Genomic DNA, 21271 nt, shown 5'->3' on the forward strand with positions numbered 1-21271 from the left:
TGACATCTGGAGTGCTGTGTCCAGTTCTGGGCTCCTCAGCCACAAGGAAGATGAGGAGCTGGAGAGGGTCCAGTGGAAGCCACAAAGATGATTTGGGGTCTGGAGCATCTCTTCAGTGAGGTGAGACTGAGGGAGCTGGGGAATGTTTAGTCTGGACACAAGAAGACTGAGAGGGGATCTCATGAATACATACAAATATCTCAAAAGAAGGTACCAAGAAGATGGTGTCAAACCCGTTTCAGTGGCACCTAATGACAGGACAAGGAGCAATGACCACAAATTAAAACACAAGTTTCACCCCAACCTCAAGAGGAACTGCTTTACATTGAGGGTGGCAGAGCACTGGAACAGGCTGTCCAAGGGGATTATAGAGTCTCCCTTCGTGGAGACATTCCAAACCTACCTGGACACATTCGTCTAACTTGTTGCAGGTGACCCTGCCTCGGCAGGGGGGTTGGACTGGATGATCTCCAGAGATCCCTTCCAACCATAACGATTCTTTAATTCTTGACCTGCTGGGTGAAAGAATCCCCTAGGCCTGGGTTGCCCTGTGAGGGGCTCTTATTTAGACGTGAGTTTTTATGTTATTTCCCAGTACACACTGCCGACGGACTGATCCCCTTCCCGAGGGATCCCGCCCCAGCGCCCGCCCCGCGGCTCGCGCTCGGCCGGAAGTGAGGGCAAGGGGAAGGGGGCGGGGCCGCGCGGCTCCCCACGGGCCTCGGCCGCCGCCATTTTGTTGGCGCCGGGCGCTGCCGCCGGAGCGGGAAGGGCTGGGAGTTGCCCGTCGGCTCCTCCCTCATTGGGGCCGAGAGGCGGGGACTGAGCGCGGCCCGGCCGGGACGGGACGGAGCGTCGGGGCCCAACGCGGCGCAGCGATGTCGGCTTTCTCGGAGGCGGCGCTGGAGCGGAAGCTGTCGGAGCTGAGCAACTCGCAGCAGAGCGTGCAGACCCTGAGCCTGTGGCTCATCCACCACCGCAAGCACTCGGCGCTCATCGTCAGCGTATGGGAGCGGGAGCTGCGCAAAGGTGAGCCCGGGGCCGGGCAGGGCCCGCCGGAGGCGCTCCGGGGCGGCGGGTCCGGGGAGGAGGCGGAGGCGGCCCCCGCTGCGGAGTGCGGCTGCCCAGGGGAGGGAGGGTGGCGGCGGGGATGCTGGGCCTGCGGAGCCGGGGAAGCGGGCGGGGGGAGAGGGAGGATAGGCCTGAGCGCCTGGGGAGAGCGGAACTGTTGGGGCCAGCGTTAAACGTCGGGTCTCCGTTTCTCGATGGCCGTGGGCTGGCAGGTTCTTCTCCCTCGTTTTTCTTGCACTCCGCTCGCTCCTCTCTTTTCCTTTCCTTTCTCCCCATAATGAGATGTCTCTGAGGAGGCTGCCCCTTGTGTTTTGTCTCCTTTTTTAAAGGAGACAGGAAAGTGGGAAACCGGAAGGAATCCGGCGAGCCAGGGGCTCAGGGCTTTTTGTTGTTATTAATTATAGCTATTTCAAGACAGAGCCTTTTTAGGCATTATTTTTCATATGTAGTATAAAAAATAATGTATTTTTCTGTAATGATGGTTAGCTGTAATACTGCCTGAATTCCTTGTCCACTCATGTTTTCTTGCCAGAAACTGTTCTTGAAGGGCAGATGAGGATGGGAATACGCTGAGGGAAAAACAGTGTAATGTGTGCAAAGTGGTTGTTACTTCCTGGTCTTGCCAGATGGTTAATACCAATGTTACCATAATAAAAACGTGAGTTTCTTTAGCTGCGTGCAGACTTAAATGCTAATGTGGCTCTCCGTTTAACAGGAAAGAACTTGCAGCTATTAGCAGTGGTTCAGGGAGTGAAAGGGAGAAATGGCATATGAAGGTTTATTTGACTTGACTGGATAATAACCTGATCATAAGTTGGTTCACTTAACAAAACTCCCCTGCTAGAACTCTGCTTTGGTCTATGAAATTATGCTGTTTTCCAGTAGCATCCTTTGAAGCCTCACTAATATGAGGATCTTTAATGGGAAAAATAGAAGGCTTAGTCTTTCAGACTGAGGGGAAGACCAGCACTAAGCCATTACAGGACTTAGGAAAGTGTAGGGAACCCAGTGAGTTTTGTGTAATACAGCTGCTGTGGTTTTGTTTAAAATACTCTTTTTCTGGGATTTGTTATCTTTGGGACTTTGAGGCATGAGTTGAATTCTTTTTTTTTTTTTTTTTTTTTTTTTTTTTTTTATTGATTGAAGAAAGACTGACTTGGTGGCATATTCCATCTGAGGAAGTAAACAGATTTTCACTTTGTTAGTTGCAGGCTTGCTTTTTTTTTGTTCCAGGAGCAAATTAATCGATCTTCCACCTCTATCTGAAACATTTCGCATTTCTGGGCCTTCTAATCAAACAACAGGAGCGTTAGGGGTTTTGAATGATATGAGGAAGGAATCTTAAACTAATTGAAATAGACACAGAGTTTTGGTTGCTCATCTTAATTAACATGCCCAATACTAGTTCATAGTAATCCGTGGTATTAACGTTTAGTCCTTAACTTTAATTTTCCTGTTGTGCTGGTTGACTAACTGGATAAATGAAATCTTTGAAACCTGTGCTATGTGTCTGAAAGTGGCGTTGAGAGGCAAGGGTAATAACCTTACTTTGAGCTTTTGGTGAGAACAGCTGCCATAACTGGGTTTGTTTTGTTTGTTGAAGTTATTGTCCTGCTTTTGCCACTCCAGAGTAAGATTTTGCTGTGACCTCTCTTGGGATGCCAACTTTGAAAGGTCTGTGGAAAGCATGTGAAACTCTACCTGTGCTAGGAGTAGCTTAGTTGCTTTCAAGGTCCTGACCCTTCTGGGCTTTTAGGCCTACGTGAAGTGTTTCATATTGGAAAATAGGAAGCTTCATTGGAAACTGCCACAGTTAGTATTCAGAGGATAATTTTTGATTTTCCATCTCTTATAATGTCCAAGCTTCATAAATGTTAGCTTGCACTTACCTGATGCTAATTTCTGGCTAATTGTTGCACCGATTTGTAAGATGGTGCCTGATCCCCAAAAGTGGAAGTAGTAGGCAGACAGCATGGGAAAGAGGAGAGGAAAACTGCTGTCCTGTGGTGAAGCAACACCACAAAGTAGATACAGGCAATGAGGCCATAACTAGAGTAAATTTAAGACTCCTGACTTGCCTGTCATCCAAGCCACATGATTTCTCTTCTACCTGAGAGGAAAATTACCTCTATTTGGGGAATATGGACATCAAAATTATTGACATTGTCAGCTGCTATTTCTGGCCAGTAGAGGCCTGGAACTGAAAACTGAACCTTCCCTTTCTAGATTTTATTTCCTTTGGTTGTATCCCCCTTTTTATTGTCATCCCCATCTCCAGATCTTTCTTACTGCCTTTCAGGAGCATTGTGTAACTAGCTGGGTGGAACACAGTACAATGATATTATGTTTTTTTCTGCATGCTTTCAGTTTTGGTAAAAGATCTGACTTGAGTCAGATGAGCTTGCATGATCCTTTCTGAACATGTCTCTAACTATTCATAAAGACAAGTCTCCTAAGATCAGAGGTCTTTCTTTCCTTAATGCTTAGTTCTGACTCTTCTACTTCTAAAATAATCTTTTTTTTTTTACCACATTGGAGTAGAAATGAAAAGACAGCTTTTCAAATCTGCATATAATTTACACAGTGTAAAATATTAGTGTCTTTCTGTTTACTTGGATTAATTGGCAGTGGTCAGGTCCCATATTCTGGCATCCCTAGGGATCATCAGTTCAGTACACCTTCATGTACAGGTTTTCTTGAAGAGTGTGTACTGAGGAAATTATCCTGCTTCAGCTAGATTTCAGAGGTATTAAATGTAACTCTCAAAGTTAAATGGTTAATTACTCGTTAGTCATAAGCTTATTCAGTAGTTAAGTATTAATTAATTAACTTATTATTATCTCAGTAATTTTAAAAAGGCAGCTGGTGGTCCCATTAAAACCTGTGTAATTTTGTGTGTCCATGAAGGGTTTTTTTGCCTTACTGCATTTCTTTTTAAACTTAGTAGTGACATAATGGATACAAATTCATTGTGTAAGCCTGCCGTCACCAAGTGGCTGCTGGGAAACCCCTTAGGAAGGAACACATTTGAATAGGTTCTTCTGAGATGGAGTCTGTTGAGAATTGTTTTTTGCTATTTGCAAGTCGGGTATGTTCTCTTATGTACATGTCTTGCTCCCTGGTTTCAGGATGCTCTGCAACTGTAGAGGTTTGCTACTTGATTGTTCATTTTTTGAAATGAAAAATTTCAGTTCTCTAATTCAAAGCATCTGCCTTCAAGGGTGAACAGTAACTGCCTGTTCAGTAGGCTCAATGTGCAATTTGCTGTACTTGGTTAAAAAGTGTTCTTTTTCAAAGGAAAACACCCAAAATTGCTAAAAGTTTGTAATATGGGACTTGTTATTTTGAGTTCCAGTTAGTTATCCATAATAATCTCTTCCTGTCGTCTCATTTTCTGTTAACTTTTCCAGGTCCAGCTAAGTATTTCTTTGTTAGTGATATTTTAGTAGGCACAGAATATTCTGAGTTGGAAGGGACCCACAAGGATCATCATGTCCAAGTCTTGCTCTGCACAGGCCACTGTGTTGTATCTTTGAACTTAATTTCAGATTCAAGTATTTGCTTCTTCAGAGACCAACATGGCATTTCAATGATAAGTCAATAACAGAAGCTGATGGTGATCATCCCCCATCCTCCTTAAGCACTTGACCGATTGTTTAGGCTGTCATCTGTCACCCCACCCATGTCATGATCATTGTATTCCCTGCACATCTTACATAGGTCAATAGAGCCATTGTGTATTGCCTTTATGACAGCCACAGTTGTCTGGGCTGCTATAGGGGGATACATTTGTAATGCTTGACTCTGCCAGTTCACCTGCTGTTCCAGTTTATTATGCTTTTTTTTTGTTTTGATTTTTTTGGTGTTGAAATCATTCACTGGTATAAGAAGCTACTTTTCTTGCTTCTTTGTGGTTTGTCTACAGCTTCTGCTAGTGTGACATACACTGGTGCTTGGGTCCTCATCCAGTATCGCTTTTCGTACTGATGCAATATGTTTTTATGAAGCTACTGGCTGTTGTGGCAGCTGCTGAAATTTGGAAGATAGAGGATTTTAGTGAGGAAATTGAGAAGACCTAGCAACACTGTAAGCAGATTTGAAGGTTGTACTACATCTGAATTGCTCTAATACTTAGCTGCTTTGGAGCACAACTACAGCCAAAAGTGGTTGCAATATATCGCCTTGCAGATGGGAAAAAAGCAGTTATGTACCATGTAGTGTAGTTTTTTTGCCAGGAGAAGGAATCTTTCTTTTCTGGTGGTTGTAAGAGTATTTTACTTAGTAGTGGTATAGTGTCATTGGCCAATGTGAGAGAATAAATAATTTTGGTTTATTTAAGAGAAGCAAAACTATGGCTTTTGGATTTCACTGGTCATGCCCACATGAATCTTCTCGTCCACACCAGAAGATTTGGAGAGCAGCAAACTTTGGGTTAATGGGTGTTGTTGAGTCTAGTTAAGGAAACTTATTTGCTGTGTTACATGATTACAAAATGATCTGCTGTTAGGAGCAGCAGAGCTGCAGTATAAGAGCCGTTCATTTAAAACAGGTACATTTGGGTTGTGTAATCCAAACATGTTTGTCACCTGTTCCTGCCTATCTTTCACCACTCTGGTTCCGAATCCTTAAGTGTAGGGTCTTTTTCCAATCCTGAAACTGTTGGTGCTGTCGATTCATATCCATCTTGACATTTTACCAGCCAGGTGAGGCAATGGAAAGGAATTGGTTTGTTTCATACATCCAGGTAATTCAGGATGCACTAAGTGCAGTGGGAAGCTTTTGCAGAGTAATTATGTTGGAATGGTTTCCTTGGTCTGTGACCAGCTTTCTGGCGTTCCTGTGGTAATTTGATACTGATGGCCTTATTCCCAGCAGTAGCTGTGCTGTGTTCCCTTTGTTACTAGTCTGCAAACTCAGTTTGGACCCTCAAACTCTAGACATATTCAGTGGGCAATCCCATTTCCCTCTTCCAAAAGAAAACACAGCAATTACCAAACCTTGGTAAAATTCACCAGGTGACCGTGCAAGGTTGAACTTTTAATTTAGCCTTTTCTTAGCAGAAGGTTAATGAATGTTAAGTGCTTGTTTACAGCATGTCTTTTATGGATTATGTTATCTTTGAATTGTCTTTTCTGCTGGTGGCCTCTCAAGTGGCTTTTTAGAGTCATATTACCAAAGATGCTCTGCTTAATCAGCTTGCATAAAAACCCAGGTTAGCTCTCTACAGTGTGAAGGATCAGTGATCTTGCACTCAAGTTTCAGTGCTGCTTGACTTAACAGTGTTTGGTCTTGTAATAAAAAGCTTGAAAGCTTGTCAGGTATTTACAGAGATGTCATGAGCTCCTCTTGCAAAGGTGTGAAGCATGCCATGAGAAAGTGTCCCAGAGATTTTGGGAGAAGTGCTGGCGCTCGTAAACTCTCCTGCATGTGTGTAGACTAAAGTAGTTCAAGAGCAATTTAGCCAAGTCTTTATTTGAATCCATACTAGAGAATTTAAGTATGCTAATGAAATGTTTAGGGCTGATAACTGTTGTGGGATTTTAACATATTGATGCTTATTGTCTCAAACCCTTTTGTTAGGTGATATTTTTTTTCAAGGTCAGTTGACAGAGTAGAGCTGACCTGTAGAAGGTCACAACCTGCTGTAAGATTTTCAGGTGGCTCAGTCACTATACACTTGTAGTGGGATGTAAGTAAAATCTCTTATGCTTGTGTAGTTTTTCTGTAGTTTCTTCCAGTATATCTAAGACAGAAAATATCTCTTGGCTCTAGGTGTAAAACAGCATGAAACTAATGGGCATGTTTCTAGCAATCTTCATGGGAACTCAATTTCAGATGCAGGAGGTAAATCTGGAGAAGACAAATACAGGTGATTATGCTGACTTTGATTGCCAGGACTAACCTCAGTGAAAATGACTGGTTTATTGCTTTTCAGGGTAAAATACTGGTTTCTTGCACTAAAGTGGTGGCTTGTCAGTGTTAAGAGTTCTCCAAGTCTTACGGGTTAAAGCATATAATATCAAGGCATCGATACTGAACTGTTAGAGAACCAGGCATACCCAGGCAAGACTAACAAGAATGCATTCCTGAGAAGGATGGGTTGCCAAAAACTAAATCTTGATAATGTTGTCTCCACTGCAGATATCTCAGTATGCTAATTGTTGGTGAATATCATTATTATCTGAAGAATATTCATTGGCATTTAAACATGTCAGATACATTTTTGCGACAGACAGTTTCATTTACAAGGTGCCAATCCCATGTAGTCTCACTGTAGATGCTTTAAGAGTAATATGCCTAATACAGCTCTTACACCAATCAGCACTGTTGACATCTTAAAGTATTTCAGAATCCAATGCTTCAGGGAGCTGCTTTGTTGGCTAAATGGTGACTCTAGCTGCAGCAAACAGAGGAGTTACAAGAACACTGCAGAGAGCTTCTGAAAAGATTGCTCAACCCAACACGGATGATTTTTTGGCAGTTTTGTGTTTGCTGAAGGTACTGTTGGTGTACCAGAGATGCTGTGGGTTGGCTACTTCTAACACTGTACATTCTGGCAGTGTGTGCATTTCAGATCCTTCTTCAGCCTAGGTTTTTACAGGTTCTTTCCCTTCATTTTCTTTTGACAATAAGAATGCTTTTACTATTAGCCTTGCCATGTGTTGAGGACCTTCAAAAATTGTCTGTTTGACCCATTTTGATGTTCTGAGGTTTATCAACGCCCAGGGCTGCAAAGTTAGCGTTACTGCTACTGAAGAGAGATGCTTTAAACATAGCTCTTTGTCCAGAACAGATTTATTTGGTCCTGAATTTAATTTGTGTTGCAGACATCACTAGTTAATTTATAGTCATATAGAATTTTTTCAGCTCAGGTGTCAGCCTATGTTGCCAGAGGTTACATTGCACTTCAGTCTCATGTGTAAGGCAGAGTGCCAGTAGACCAGTAAGTAAGTCTTGAAGATTTGTGAAGGGGAAGGGAGCACTTCTTAAGACTAGGCATAATTTTTACCTTTGGAGGTTCGTGTGGCACATTCTTACAGCAAGAGAAATTAAATTTTACTTCACAATTTTCCTTGTGAATAATAAGGGTAGAACATCAGTTGAATTTTCAACCAAAGGCACATATAGCTTAATAGTGGGTTTAGGATTTTTGTTTATTCTGCACAGCTTTATGTTGAATTATAGTAGGAAGCTGCAAAGGTAATACTTGGGGAAATAAGCCTGCAAGTGACTTTCTGAGGTTAAGGATGCTTTTTCCAAATATGATACATCAATCCTTTACTGTAGTGAATAGATAAAGTCTAGTCTTTGTGAGAGTCAGCATTACCTGAGTTCACATCACTGTGTGTCCGTCTAATGTCTTTGCCAGCTCAATTGATTTGGTTGTTTATTAGAAAGAAGGAAGTTGGGGTCGGGGTCTCTCAAAAATGGGTTACATCACTGAGGATTAAAACATGAGGGTTTTTTTTCTGGTGAAATGGATGGACAAGAGCCTATCCTGCATGCAGTTCCAGAGGATATAGGATGGGGAGCAGCCTGCTTCATTAGATTTTGAGTCCTGATTCTGGGCTTATTTAAGAACTGAGAGAGGGGGCAGGGCCATCTTTGGTAAACACTAGTTACTTTTAGATTATGCCTATGAGACAACATGTGTTTTCTGACATTCTCTCTTTGAATAATTCAAAACTTGCTAGGTGTCAGAACTCTGATTTACATGAAGCATAGGTAGGAGATGTGTTATTTTATCATTAGTCAGGTTTTAATATAGAAATTGAGCAGCACAAGTTTATAAAACCTACATTATAGATTTGCCAGATTTTAACTGAAATACATTAATTTCCTGGGTGCTTGCATGTAGTGACTTCACTTTTTGGAGCAGACTCTTAATAGAGTCCACCTTGTGTCCAGCACTTCCAAGCTAATTTTTTTTTGTTTTGTACTCTTCAGTTTGCCTTAATTGTAAGAGAAGTGCATTTCTATATTTAACAGGTTTTTTTCCCCAGTCAATCCAGAACTCCCAACTTGTTAGATATGTCTGTTCAAGAGACTGGAAAGAATTCAGTACTTCAAGGAGAAATCCTTCAGAGGAGTCTTTCTGTAGTGCAAAATTTATTCTCAAAAGCATTTGCCTAGAGTGAAAGCATATTAACATTGAATTTTCTCTTTATATGTGAGGGTGGTAATTCTGCATTTTTTAGAGGATGGAGTAGAAAGTAATAAAATCAAATCATGCTTATGCAAATTACAAGAAATCCCAGATTGTCATTACCACAGTGCTGCTTTCCTTGAGAGAGTGGAAAAAATTTGTCTTTCAAGAAAAGCCTTTTTTTAAAATGAGAATGTACATATTGAAGTTATGTGATGGTGATGGTATTCCGGTGTTAACCAAGGGTAGAAATGCTACAATAAGAGTTTCAGCTCCAAGAAACTTGTAGACTTATGAAGATTAGATGAAGTGTAAATGAAAATACCCAGGTAGGAGCCCTTAGAAAGCAAGGAATAGATTCTGAGAAGCAACTCGTAAATTGGAAGCTTGTAGTCTATTGCACATTAAGAGAGGTGGGATAAGATGTTTGAGATGCTTGGAGAAGAGATACATCACAGGAGCATGAAACCGGTTTTTGAAAGTGTTTTTGTGCTATTACAGCTGCTAGCACATGACTGTTCAGTTTGTTTAAATGTGAGAATGAGGAGTGGTTAGGTAAGACTGAGTGAAATTCAGACTGGAAAGGAGGAGGAGGTTCTTCACATGAATGATTGTGAATCTGTGAAGTGCCTCATCAGAAGACTTCATGAGTGAAAGAAATTTAAGCAGGCTTAAAAGAAAGTGGAAGTACTTGGAAGAAATCTACAAAGGCCACCAAACAGGAATCATAAAAGGCTCAGGAAAACATCTGAAAATAGTTAGGGGATGAAGAACATTTTGGAATATCTGGGGATTTTTTCTGTTAGCTCTAAGTCGAAGTTGTGTCATACTATGCAAGAAGAAGAACTTGAACAAAGAGAGCAGAAGGGAGAGAAAACCCAATGGGTGACTAAATTCTTCTTACATGAAAATATTGAAAATGTGAAATGGTGTAAGCAGTAATGAAAATGGGAAAAATACACTTGATTTCAGGATGTGTGTAGGGGGGGTTGTTTATATTCAGTATGAACCTGGATTTATAGGTATTAGTTGAAAGATTTCTAATTATTATTTATTTTTCTTTTTATTAGCAAAACCAAATAGGAAGCTGACATTCCTGTACTTGGCCAATGATGTCATACAGAACAGCAAAAGGAAAGGACCAGAATTTACAAAGGACTTTGCCCCAATAATAGTGGAGGCTTTTAAGCATGTTTCAAGGTACAGTACATTTGTATGTGCAATGTCCTTCATACTGCATTTGAGGTGCATTTAGAGAAGTCATCAGTTGTCTTCTGGCCCAGCTAGTCTTCATGTACTGTTTCTGTACTTGAAATCTTGTTAGTTTAATTGACTCAGTGTTCTTTTGATTTTGGATAGTCTTACTACTGTTGGATGAAATTGGATAGTAAGTTTGTCAGCATTCAGTCCCTTTTTGCCTTGGGAGGCTGTTAGCTGTTCCTGAAACTAAGACTTGCTTGCTGTCTGTGTTTATGTGCTACAACAGTTAGGCATTTTTCATTACTGGGTGTTGCATGATTTGTTTTTCCCCAGCAGCCTCAAATCTCATTGCATGAGGAAGCTGGTCTTGATACAGGATTATTTTCACAACGATGCATAGGTGTTGAAGCAACATAAATCGATTTGTGGTGTTTGCAGATTTATGGGTTGAAAAAAAAAAAACAGAGTCGGGTATTGGCCTTTTTTTTTTTTTTATCTGCTTGCTAGGACACATTGAACTGGTATTTCTTTAAAATGTGAATTTGTTATTTTATGAGATTATTTGACTTCTAATGCTTGAATATTGCTAAGAACTGTGAAGGTCTTTCTGTGAAAAATAATTATACAACAGTGCTGATATTTCCTTTTTTTCCTTGTAACAGTGAGTCTGATGAGAGTTGTAAGAAACACCTTGGCCGAGTGCTGTCTATCTGGGAAGAAAGGTCTGTTTATGAAAATGATGTATTAGAACAACTTAGGCAAGCTTTGTGTAAGTATTTTGTGAGTATATGAAGGTTCAGTTTCCTGTTTGAAATAATATTCCCCTGACTGCTGTTTGTTTTTATTTAGATGGAGACAGAAAGGTGAGGAAGCGTACATATGAACAGATCAAAGTTGATGAAAATAACTGTTCACCTCGAAGTTCTCCCACTGATCCTCCTCAGGTAAAAGCATGTTCATAAAATTCTGTTTACATGTGGTTTCATATAGAATTTTTCAGTTACTCTTTGTTTTTGAATGGTCTCTGTTTTTCCGTGAAGGACTGTTTCTGGGCAAGGGTGGCTACCCCTGAAACTTTTCTTAGTTTTTCAGCGGGGTATGCTGTAACTTTATGTATTTGACACTAAACCTAAATGTCTGAGCTGAATGTCCAGCTTCACTAAACCTAAATGTCTGAGCTGAATGTCCAGTTTTGTTCATGTCAGGATTTCAGCAGTAGTTTCTGCAATGTATTCAGTTCTCATTCAGTTTCCAGGGTAGAGCGAGTAACACATGTATTAGAGTAAGATTGTTACGGATTTATCAATGAAATAGTTCCCAAAGTTTCAGTCATGATGGCTGTGGAAATTTTTGTCTACCTTGTACTGTTACAGATTTTCTAATTCTTGTGGGGTTTTGTTGTGGTATTGCCCTATCTCAAAAGGAGTTTAGTTATAGCAAAGAATGACCATCCTCAAGTCATCATAGTTTAGTATGTTTCTCTGTAGCAGATATCTGTGCTTCTGTGAACATCAGCCCTGCTTCCAGAAGTGCACTGATACAGTCTTATGTAATAGTGAAGCAAAACAACAGGAAAAGTAATTTAAAAAAAAAGGATAATAAAATGAAAGATACTGTAAAATAATCTCTTCTGTCAAGAAGAAAATATTATAAGTATTCTTATAACAAGAATTTAAATGAAAAAGCTATTGAAGAGACGTGACCTTTAAAACTAGAAACTCTGCAGTGTTGTGCTGAGAATTAAAGGTTTGGTTTTGTTTTATTTTGATTCCAAAGGTGATACTGTAAATGCTGTTAAAATTACCATCAAATCAATACTATTAGCTTGTTGTAAAATACTTCTGAATTGTTCTAGGATTTGTTTATTTAAACTAGTTCTCAATCTTGCATGCTTTTTTCAGACCACAGATCTCATTAGAGCATTACAAGAACTAGAAAACGCTGCTTCTGGGGATGCAGCAGTTCACCAGAGAATAGCTTCCTTGCCTATAGAGGTCCAGGATGTGTCCCTGTTAGACAGAATAACAGGTGAGGGTTGGGGGCCTGGTAACTGAAATGCTCTTCTAAGAATGTAATGGTATGTAATGAAATCACACTTTACTTGTTTTTCTCTGCTTACTTTTTAGATAAGGAATCTGGAGAGCAACTTTCCAAAATGGTAGATGATGCATGTATGTTGCTGGCGGATTACAATGGCAGGTTGGCAGCTGAAATAGATGATAGAAAACAGCTAACTCGAATGTTATCAGACTTTCTCCGATGTCAAAAAGAATTCCTTGCAGAGAAAGAACATAAACTGGAAGTGCGTAATGTTTTGTTTTAGTCCCTTCTTCACTAAAGCTTGTTCTTACAAATGGTTTTAGTTAGCCTAAACATCTTCTCTCCAAAGATAAATATATATTTAGTGCCACTGTTACGTCTTTGTTTCCAGCACATTATTAACACACTGTTTGATTCTAGTGTTCTAAACCTACTAAAGCAGCTCTTTCTGCTTTTTTAGCTGTTCAGTATTTAGATTATATCTACAGACTTAGTTTTAGTAGTGCAGATAAAAAGTTTTATCCCCAGTGTTACAAATTTAATTCTTCATAGTGTCATTTTCTTTCCATGCTCTTTTCATTCATTGTTGTCAGTCTTAGTTATGTATTTGCTAAAGGATAAGAATTTAATTCTAGGTTTCAGCACAACTTTTTAACCTGACTCAAGCATCCATTAAACACAGTAAAATGTAGTTGTAGCTTCTATGGCCTCTAACACAGCTGGTTATCAGCACTAGCACCAGCAGGACCAGACAGATCATATCAAAAGAAGGATGCAGGGTGAGCAGTACTTTAGTAGCAAATGACCCCTCAAGTTACTCTGTTCTTTGCTGTTACCAGTCATCTGTTTTCCTTTCCCATGTACAACTGTAAAGCCTTCTATTGAACATCCCACATATTTAGAATATGTCCATAATTCCATGTCAAGTGCTTCCCAGTGCTAACTTGGGTATTACAATAATGGAATTGAGGCTGCATCATTTTGCAAGGTGAGATGTCTGAACAATCGTGGTGCCCTGTAACTGCAGCATATGTATATATGGTCCCAAAAGTAATTACTCTTCAGGTTTCATCATATATGCCTGTCAAGAATATTTTCTTTCCCTCGTGGTTTCTTTACCCTTTTATAACTTCATAACTTGGATTCAGATTTTGTTGTGCTTTTGTTCCGGAAAATGCTGTTCACAATGTATTGGAAGTCATCGTTCAGTTCAGTTGTATCATTCCTAGCCTACTCTTATTTCCTGACTTACTTCCTTTCCTCTATGCCTCACAGAAAAGCAATTGATGAAGGTTCTTCTTATCAACCTTACTGTGTTTATCCTGTGGGAAGACTATCAACCAACTTCATGTAAGATAGATGGTATGCACAGTAGTGCTGATTTCAGTAGCAGCTGATCCAACTGTATAATGGAACCTGGAAGATTAAAGAACAGGAAGTGTTAAGCTTTTCATCACATGCCCTACCTTCCCTCTGCCTGTGTAGAGGGTTTGAAAGACAAGTTCCCGCAGTTTCAGTGAAGGGCTGGTTGTCTAGAGGCACTGACTTGTTTATGTAGCTTGTTACCAGCAATTGCACTCTGTTTAGTTATAGTAGACTACCAGGATAGTGAGTTGCTCAAAAGGGAGGAACTTAGTCCTTCAGACAGATTTACACTTAAGTAAAACAAGAGAGCTCAGTTTAAAAGAGATTAAAAATGGTAACGCAGCTGTGAACAGATTCCACCCTTGTTGGCTGTTTCCAGCTAATATAAACCAGTGTAATTTCCCAGTGTTGCTAGATAAGAGAATTCAAAATTCTGAGAGAAAGCAATTGAATATTACTGGGCTGTTATGGTCCTTCACATGGTTTATTGGCTGAATTGTTTAGACTGCTGAAGAATTTAATTGTAATATAGAACAGTTTCATTTTTGGACTAGTTTGAGGTCTTTCTTTAAAAAGTAGGAGACAGTCCTCAGTATCTGTAACAGTCTGTTTTAAACAGGTACACTGTAAGAATGTTTTTAGACTGATAAATGTAGCATGAATATGATTTCCTAATACAGAACTACGAGCCAGGATGGTACCAACCCAGTTACTAATAAAGGCCTATGAGCCAAGAGTTTTCAAAACAAGAACCTTAAAATGAAGTTTCTAAACAAGTGCCGAGTAAAGTACCTTCATGCTCACTACCACTAGTGCTTTTTGGTTTGGGAAATAGAGGCTGATAAACGTTCTGAAGTTTTGAAATGTAAGATTAGGATGTCTTGGTGATATTGTCTGTAGGGATTGTTGACTTAGCACATGTAGGATTTGTTTTGGTGATTAAGAAATAGAGATGAAGCAAGGACTCTCCTTTTTTACAGATTTGGGAAATTCCATGGCTCAAATTGAACCTTGCTTCTTGGCTTCTCATTTGAAATAGCACTGGGAGAGGGCCTGTCACTTAATTCTTTGAGAATGTGTTTCCCTGAACTGTCTGCCCCTAGGTTTTGCTGTTCAAGTTTCATTTGTGGTGAAATTAATTTGTTCCATACAACGTTGTTTCTTGTGTTGGACTTCCAGCTATTCACACTTTCCCGAGTATAACATGGTCTCTCAGTTGTAACAGAAAGGCTTTATTTCTTCCTGAGTTAGTATCACAAATCTGTGAGTATAATGTTGAGATCCTACCTTACTGATTCCTTGCCATACCAAAGAGGTATAGTAAGGAACAAGTGGATGTATTCTTAGCTGAATCTAGAAACGTTACCTGCTGTTAACCTTGTTTAACAATTTGAATTGGAATTCCCAAAGAATTATCAGTAGCTTGCAGCATTAGATAGAAGCTTCAGACCTAAATTTTCTGATCTTTTATCTTCTAAAGATAATTTACAGGTAAGTAATTTTGAATAACCAATCTTTCCATGAGTAATTTTTTAAGAATAGGAATCTCTGTAATAGTTATTTCTGAAACAGAAGTGCATGATTCCCCTCAAAAGCAAGGTAATGTATGTCGTGAATCTTCACAGGAAGTTTTGGTAACAGGTAAATAATGTCATGTCTGCATCAAAAGCTAACTGTACTGCTTGATCGGTGCCTTTCCTAAGTATGTTAGGGGTAAGTAGTGTCATCTTTAAATCTTAAATTGTTTTCTTTAACATCTGTCTAGCTTCTGTTGCAGGTGGTGGACATGGACGCATCTTCTAATGATGTCACCATCCATTAGTAAACACATCCTGCTAAAAATAAATTTAAGAATCAAAATCTTGTATTGTCTGTTGTTTTTGAAAGCTTGAAGAGGAGGAATTCTGTAACTACTCATACCAAACCTCTGCTATTTTCATCTATATTCTCACAAGCATTACTGAGTTTATGCCTGAGATGGATAAGTATTTATCCTGTATCATTTCTTGTTCTTGAAGACTAAAATTTTCACATGGTTGTTCCTAAGACTCTCACATTGTTTCAGTGAAATAATTCAGAATTCCCAGTGCAGAAGTTCGGGGGTTGATTGCATTGAAGCTGCCATTTCCAAAAGGAGAAAGTTGTGAAAACAAGACTTTTTCAGACTTTTGCTTTTTAACTTACACTGTTGGGTTTACATGATCAGAAATGAGAAGTGATGAATGTAGGACTTCTCCCTCACAATCACAATAAAAAAACTTTCACTTCATTAGGTAACAGAGAAGGTATGCTTTATAATTGCACTTAGGCCCCTTGAGAACCCCCCTCTAATTTAAGGTCGTGCTAAGGAGTCTTTTCCCTTCACTTTTGGTAGTTTTAAAATAGTATAAATATTTAAGGTTCAGTATACTCTGGCTCCAGCTAGGATTTCTAGCTAGATAGGATTCTGTCTATTAGAGAAAATGGAAATTTTTGCAGAAATATTTTTCTGGAACACTCTTTTTCTGAAGCCTTTGATGACTAATAACCATTCCTGTTTTCTACTACTTTGATTGACTTTTCCCCCTCTTTCCTTCTGTGTTGTATCTCCCGCCTATCTCCCTGCTCATCCCCTAGTTTTTGAACAAAAATATTGTTTAGTCTCTTGGTGTCACTGAAGTATAAAATGAGATTTTTGTGTTTTACAGGAACAAGGAATTGGATGTACATAAATTGATACCCAGATGGCTCATGTCCTTTTGATAAAACTGTCCTGTTATTCTAGAACTAATATGGCCTTAAAAATGACGTGAACAAGAGAAGATCTCTAATGGGCTATTCTTTATGTTCTAACTCTTCCCATCCTGTGTACAAAATGACATGAACAAGATTTACTGTTCTCGTGTTTCTTTGCATTTGCCTCTCCCTCCCACAGACTCCTGGATTATAGACTGATTAGTCTCTTACTAAATTTCAAGTAAAGGGATGGATAGTTGGAAATCTTAAGTGACTCATGAACAGGTGTGAGTAGGGGATCACAAGACACCATCTCACTTTCATTTTGACCTTATGGAAAGATGTAGTATTGCTACACTTAGTGTATGGTGGGTACGCAGTTTCTTGCACACTCTTCCTATCAGTTTACCACTTTAAATTTGGGAACATCTTGTGACTAGATCAAAAATTTTATGAGAGAAGGGCTACTCTGGGAAGCCTGTTCTGATTTAGCAGTTTACATTTAATTAAAACACTCAACGGTGCTATCTTGCATTTCTGATTTTCTACAGCTCTGTAAGCTGTATTCATATTCTTACACTCTCACACATCTGGTTTTAATTGTGGTTTCTTAGCATGTTGAGAAAATACAATATGTTCAATGCACATTTATTTTATGATTGAGCTTTTATGGCTCCATATAGTTTGACTTGCCTTTGTAAAGGTTTTCACTTTGACTTTGAATTTTTCAGATAAACAGCAAGCAGTTAGTCAGCCTTGACTTTAGTTCTGTATTTGAAAGACTTTATTTCTCCTGCTCAGTTGACACTTAATGGTTTCAAAGTAGACAAAAATACTAAGCAAACAGTTTGGGTTGGCAGTGGTATAACAGACCTCTTATCCTTAAGTTTTGTTTTGCAATACCAATCTGGTATATACCAAATACCAACTGTCTACTGTTGCCATTCACCATGGCCTTCATGTTATCATGGGGTGTAGCGCTTTCCTTGCTGGCTTTTTTTTTTTTTTTTCTCTCTTTTAACCACTTATTCTTCCTTAGTATGTTAGTGTGTCAGCTTTTTTTGCTTAGTGACAGAGTACTTAGGGTAATATATTCCATTATGCTTTGTATTTTTTAAGTTCACTTTAGATAATTGGTATTTATGTCTTCATAACATTGCAGCTGAGCACCCAAATTATTTTACTGAGTTTTGGTTGAAGATTGACTTGTAGGAAGAGCCCTACAGTGCCTTTTGTTATGGAGTGAAGTTTGTTATGGAGCAGCATTGAAGGTGATCTACAGCTCCATAAATGTGGCAGTAGTACAGTAATTCAAGTTATTCTGGAGTTGGAGCTGAGCACGCAGTGAGTGCAGTGGTTACCAAACAGCTAACTGGAACATATCAGGAAGTGGTCAGTCAGGTTCATCCAAACCCTGTAGGACTGTTTTGAGTATTTAAGATCTTCTGATATGTTCTTGGTAACAGAAATAGCGGTACCTAATAGTGGTACAAACAGACCATATTGTATGATCTCTTGACATGATGAACCATTTTTGTTCAAGATTGCAGCTTCAAAAATTGAAGCTGACTTGGTAGTGCTTCCAGTTCAGGGAATATATGACTTTTACTGAAATAAATCTTTTGAGTCAAGGCAGATATTTTTAGGCTGAGGGGAGCATGACTGTGGATCTCTTTTTTTTTATAATAAAGTGGGGAGAACCTTTGCCAAGATCAGTGGCCCAGTTCCAAGTAACTTGCACTGCTTTTGAGAGAAATATATGTAGCTCTTCACCATCAGGAAGGAAATGTAGGGTAAAGATCTCTAATGGGTGCGTTCTTTATGTTCTAGGTCTCCCCATCCTGCCTTGCATGAAATGAAATGTAATTCAGTAACAGGCCACTGTGCTTAGAAATCTGTATAAATTGGTTGAAATCCATTGCTTGTAGGTTGACCATTTGAATGGCCATTTGAGAGGCTTTGTTTAGTGTACGTGCTTTATTAGAATTGTACAGTGCAAATCTTTTAGTGAATACCAGCATTGGGGTTGTGTTTAGTAAAAGCCAAAACTAAATTTCCATAGTACCAGTAGTTTGGATTATCTACCCAAAGGTGACTGGGGAGAATTAAGTGGTCACTGAAATAGTAATTTCTCCTTAATTTCTCTTTAAGGTTTATTTAGCTAGACATTAAGGTGATGGAATGTTTAAAATAAGACATAGGTTGCATCTCTTATCTGCAGTGGAAGTAGGCTTGCTAAGTTTTTACTAACTGTTTTTACAGGTTGCTGACCTTTTAGATGTGGTTTTCTTTTTTTGATAAGTACTTTCTTCAGTGACAGGAGATAAACTTGTGGAGTTTTGTAGAAGTAATTTTTAAGACTAGAGTGAAGAACAGTAGCCCTTATGCCAAACACAGCATAGCAAAGTCAAATGGTCAGTGCATAATATAGTTACTCAGTTTATACCTGAAAGATTAGACTTCGCAGCTCAATGTTGACATTCAGAGCAGCAGAAAGACTTGAAGGCTTCCACCTTTTAAACTGACTTATCAGATAATTGAATATAAATCTTGGATTTTCTAACAGATTGAACAGGTTGTAGGTTGTACTTTACTCATCCTTGTAAAATAAAAACAACCTTTTGCTTCATTTCATCACATTTTAAAGCATGGTCATCCAAGATACTCTGGTTTTGAAACAAGTTAATAAAAATGTTACAGCTGTTAAATTTTTTAATCCATTTAACCCTTATTTGTGAAGGGTGAGGTTTTTTAGCTTTCACTCTGCAACTTACCTGTTAGTTTTTATTAAAAGGGGGGAAAAAAGATATATATGTATGAGATACCACAAGATACCAGATACTTTAATACCCTTGAGGTGTGTTTTGAATTCCTCACTATAAAAATACTGAGAGAAGATACTGGACTTGACTAGGTAGGACTTGCTGTTTGTGAGACTTCTAGCCAGAATGTTCCTGGCTATTGCCAGCCACAAACTTCATACTGTTAACCAAAATGAATGGATCTATTTGTGTCATCCTCAGAAGAAGAAGTTTTGCAGGTATGTAAAACCTTGTGCAAACACCTGAGATGATGGGGAGTTAGAAAGGGAATAATCAGTGCTCTAACTTGCATTTCCTGAAGGATAGCTGTAGATTAGTAAGTGACTTTTCTATAGTGCATTGTGCAGTAGATACTTCCTTTGCTTTGATTAGGAGTTTGCTGGAATAAAAAGAAAACCCGGATACAAAAAATTTATGTAGGAAATACTGATACTGTAGTTCCTATTTATGTCAGTAGTAGCAGTTCAAACTACCTTTTCTGCAAGCCTTCATTTCTAACAGTAATACTGTTATTTTTTACTTTTTTTTTGTTAAAAATATGATGTTTGTATCACTGGACCTAGTAAATTTAAAGTTTGTGATGTTTTTAAATCTGTATTTTGAATACAAAGCAGAACTGTAAACCCTGCTTATATTCCTCCCACAGTTAGAAGCTTTTGGAATTACTGAAGTAGATTTAAGCTCTAAATAGGAACATAAGTGCACTGAACGGTAGGTAGTCATTCTAAGCAGACTAAACATTAACCTTTCTGTATGGGAGTTACTAAGTTAACATTCATAATCTAGTTTCAAAAAATCCTTAATATTATGGATGAAAAGGGAGAGGGAAGGGAAGGTGTTGGAAAGCTCTGCTCCACAATTTGAGATGACTTGTATAAAAAATCTGAATCAAAATATGTTGCTTTAGCTGATGTGCTCTGGTAGTTTCATTTAATAGGAAAATAAGCCCATGTGAATATGAAGATCATTGCAGTTGACTCAAATGCTGTGCTCCTTAGAGTTCTCTGTAAATAGTGTCCACGTTAAAGCCTGTGTTGTTAGGTTTATTTTTACAGTTTTAAATTTTTAATTTATTTTAATTTTTCTGCTGTCACTAAGATCTAGAAATTTTATTATAAACAAGAGATTTTTTTGTCTAATGAGCTTCTATATGAAGTTAAAAGTAAGTGCCATGCTCAAGTTACACTTTAATATGACCTATAACAGTAGTTACAGTCTTTGACTGCATTTTGATAATGGTTTGCCTGGTTGATTGGAATGGCTGATGAGAACTGCTTGTAGAAATCTCTGACAGAAGAAAGAAAATATATGGTTAGAACCAGTCTGCTTTTTCTCTCAGCCTTGCTGAAGCAACACAAAACAGATTTTATTCTACAGCAGACTTCTGATGTTTTCACTCAAAACCACTCCACTGTTAGAAGAAATTTGTGTAAAATCCAATGTAGAAGATAGTGGCACTCATGCTGTTGTGAACAGAGCTGATACCTTTTGGAGAATTTGATTGTGCACAGCAAGGAAACAGTTTTCAGGTAGACAGCAATAGTGTTGAGATTGCATTTAAAGAAAATACACATCCAGTTACTCTAGATCTTGGGCAGGGTGCTCATATTTACCCCTGTTCTCACATCTATGTAGGAAAATAATTCATCATCTTATGTTGTGGCCTGAGGTGGCAAATACTGTCAGAGCCTGTTAATGAAATGTATGACATTTTATGTTGTATTTAGTGTTGGCATAGGGGAAAATAAGAAATGTTAATATGTGCAAAGTGATTAGTAAGTGTAGGTGCCATTTTTATGATAAAAATCAGTTTGCATTTTAAAAAGCATTAGTAGGGGTGAAATATTTCTGGTTTGAATCGACATGTTGTAGTGTGTAAGAGCACTGCACTTTTCCATGTGTTTTTTTGTTT

The 21271-nt window shown here is 38.7% G+C and overlaps 1 protein-coding gene across 2 annotated transcripts in view; it reads left to right on the plus strand.

Moving 5' to 3' along the window:
• The first annotated feature begins 702 nt into the window (after window positions 1-702).
• Window positions 703-21271, plus strand: part of RPRD1A (regulation of nuclear pre-mRNA domain containing 1A) — a 42764-nt gene continuing 22195 nt past the window's right edge. The window contains exons 1-7 of one of the 2 annotated variants that reach the window (XM_058831564.1): window positions 703-1029; window positions 10288-10417; window positions 11080-11186; window positions 11267-11361; window positions 12319-12445; window positions 12544-12719; window positions 15600-15682. In XM_058831564.1, the coding sequence (XP_058687547.1) occupies window positions 879-1029; window positions 10288-10417; window positions 11080-11186; window positions 11267-11361; window positions 12319-12445; window positions 12544-12719; window positions 15600-15644 (831 nt within the window). In that variant the 5' untranslated portion in view covers window positions 703-878 and the 3' untranslated portion in view covers window positions 15645-15682. Of the gene's footprint in view, window positions 1030-10287; window positions 10418-11079; window positions 11187-11266; window positions 11362-12318; window positions 12446-12543; window positions 12720-15599; window positions 15683-21271 lie in introns of those variants that run through there. The other variant, XM_058831563.1, reaches the window with a different exon arrangement.

Source organism: Poecile atricapillus, chromosome 2 (assembly GCF_030490865.1).
Source record: "Poecile atricapillus isolate bPoeAtr1 chromosome 2, bPoeAtr1.hap1, whole genome shotgun sequence".
NCBI classification, from domain to species: Eukaryota; Metazoa; Chordata; class Aves; order Passeriformes; family Paridae; genus Poecile; species Poecile atricapillus.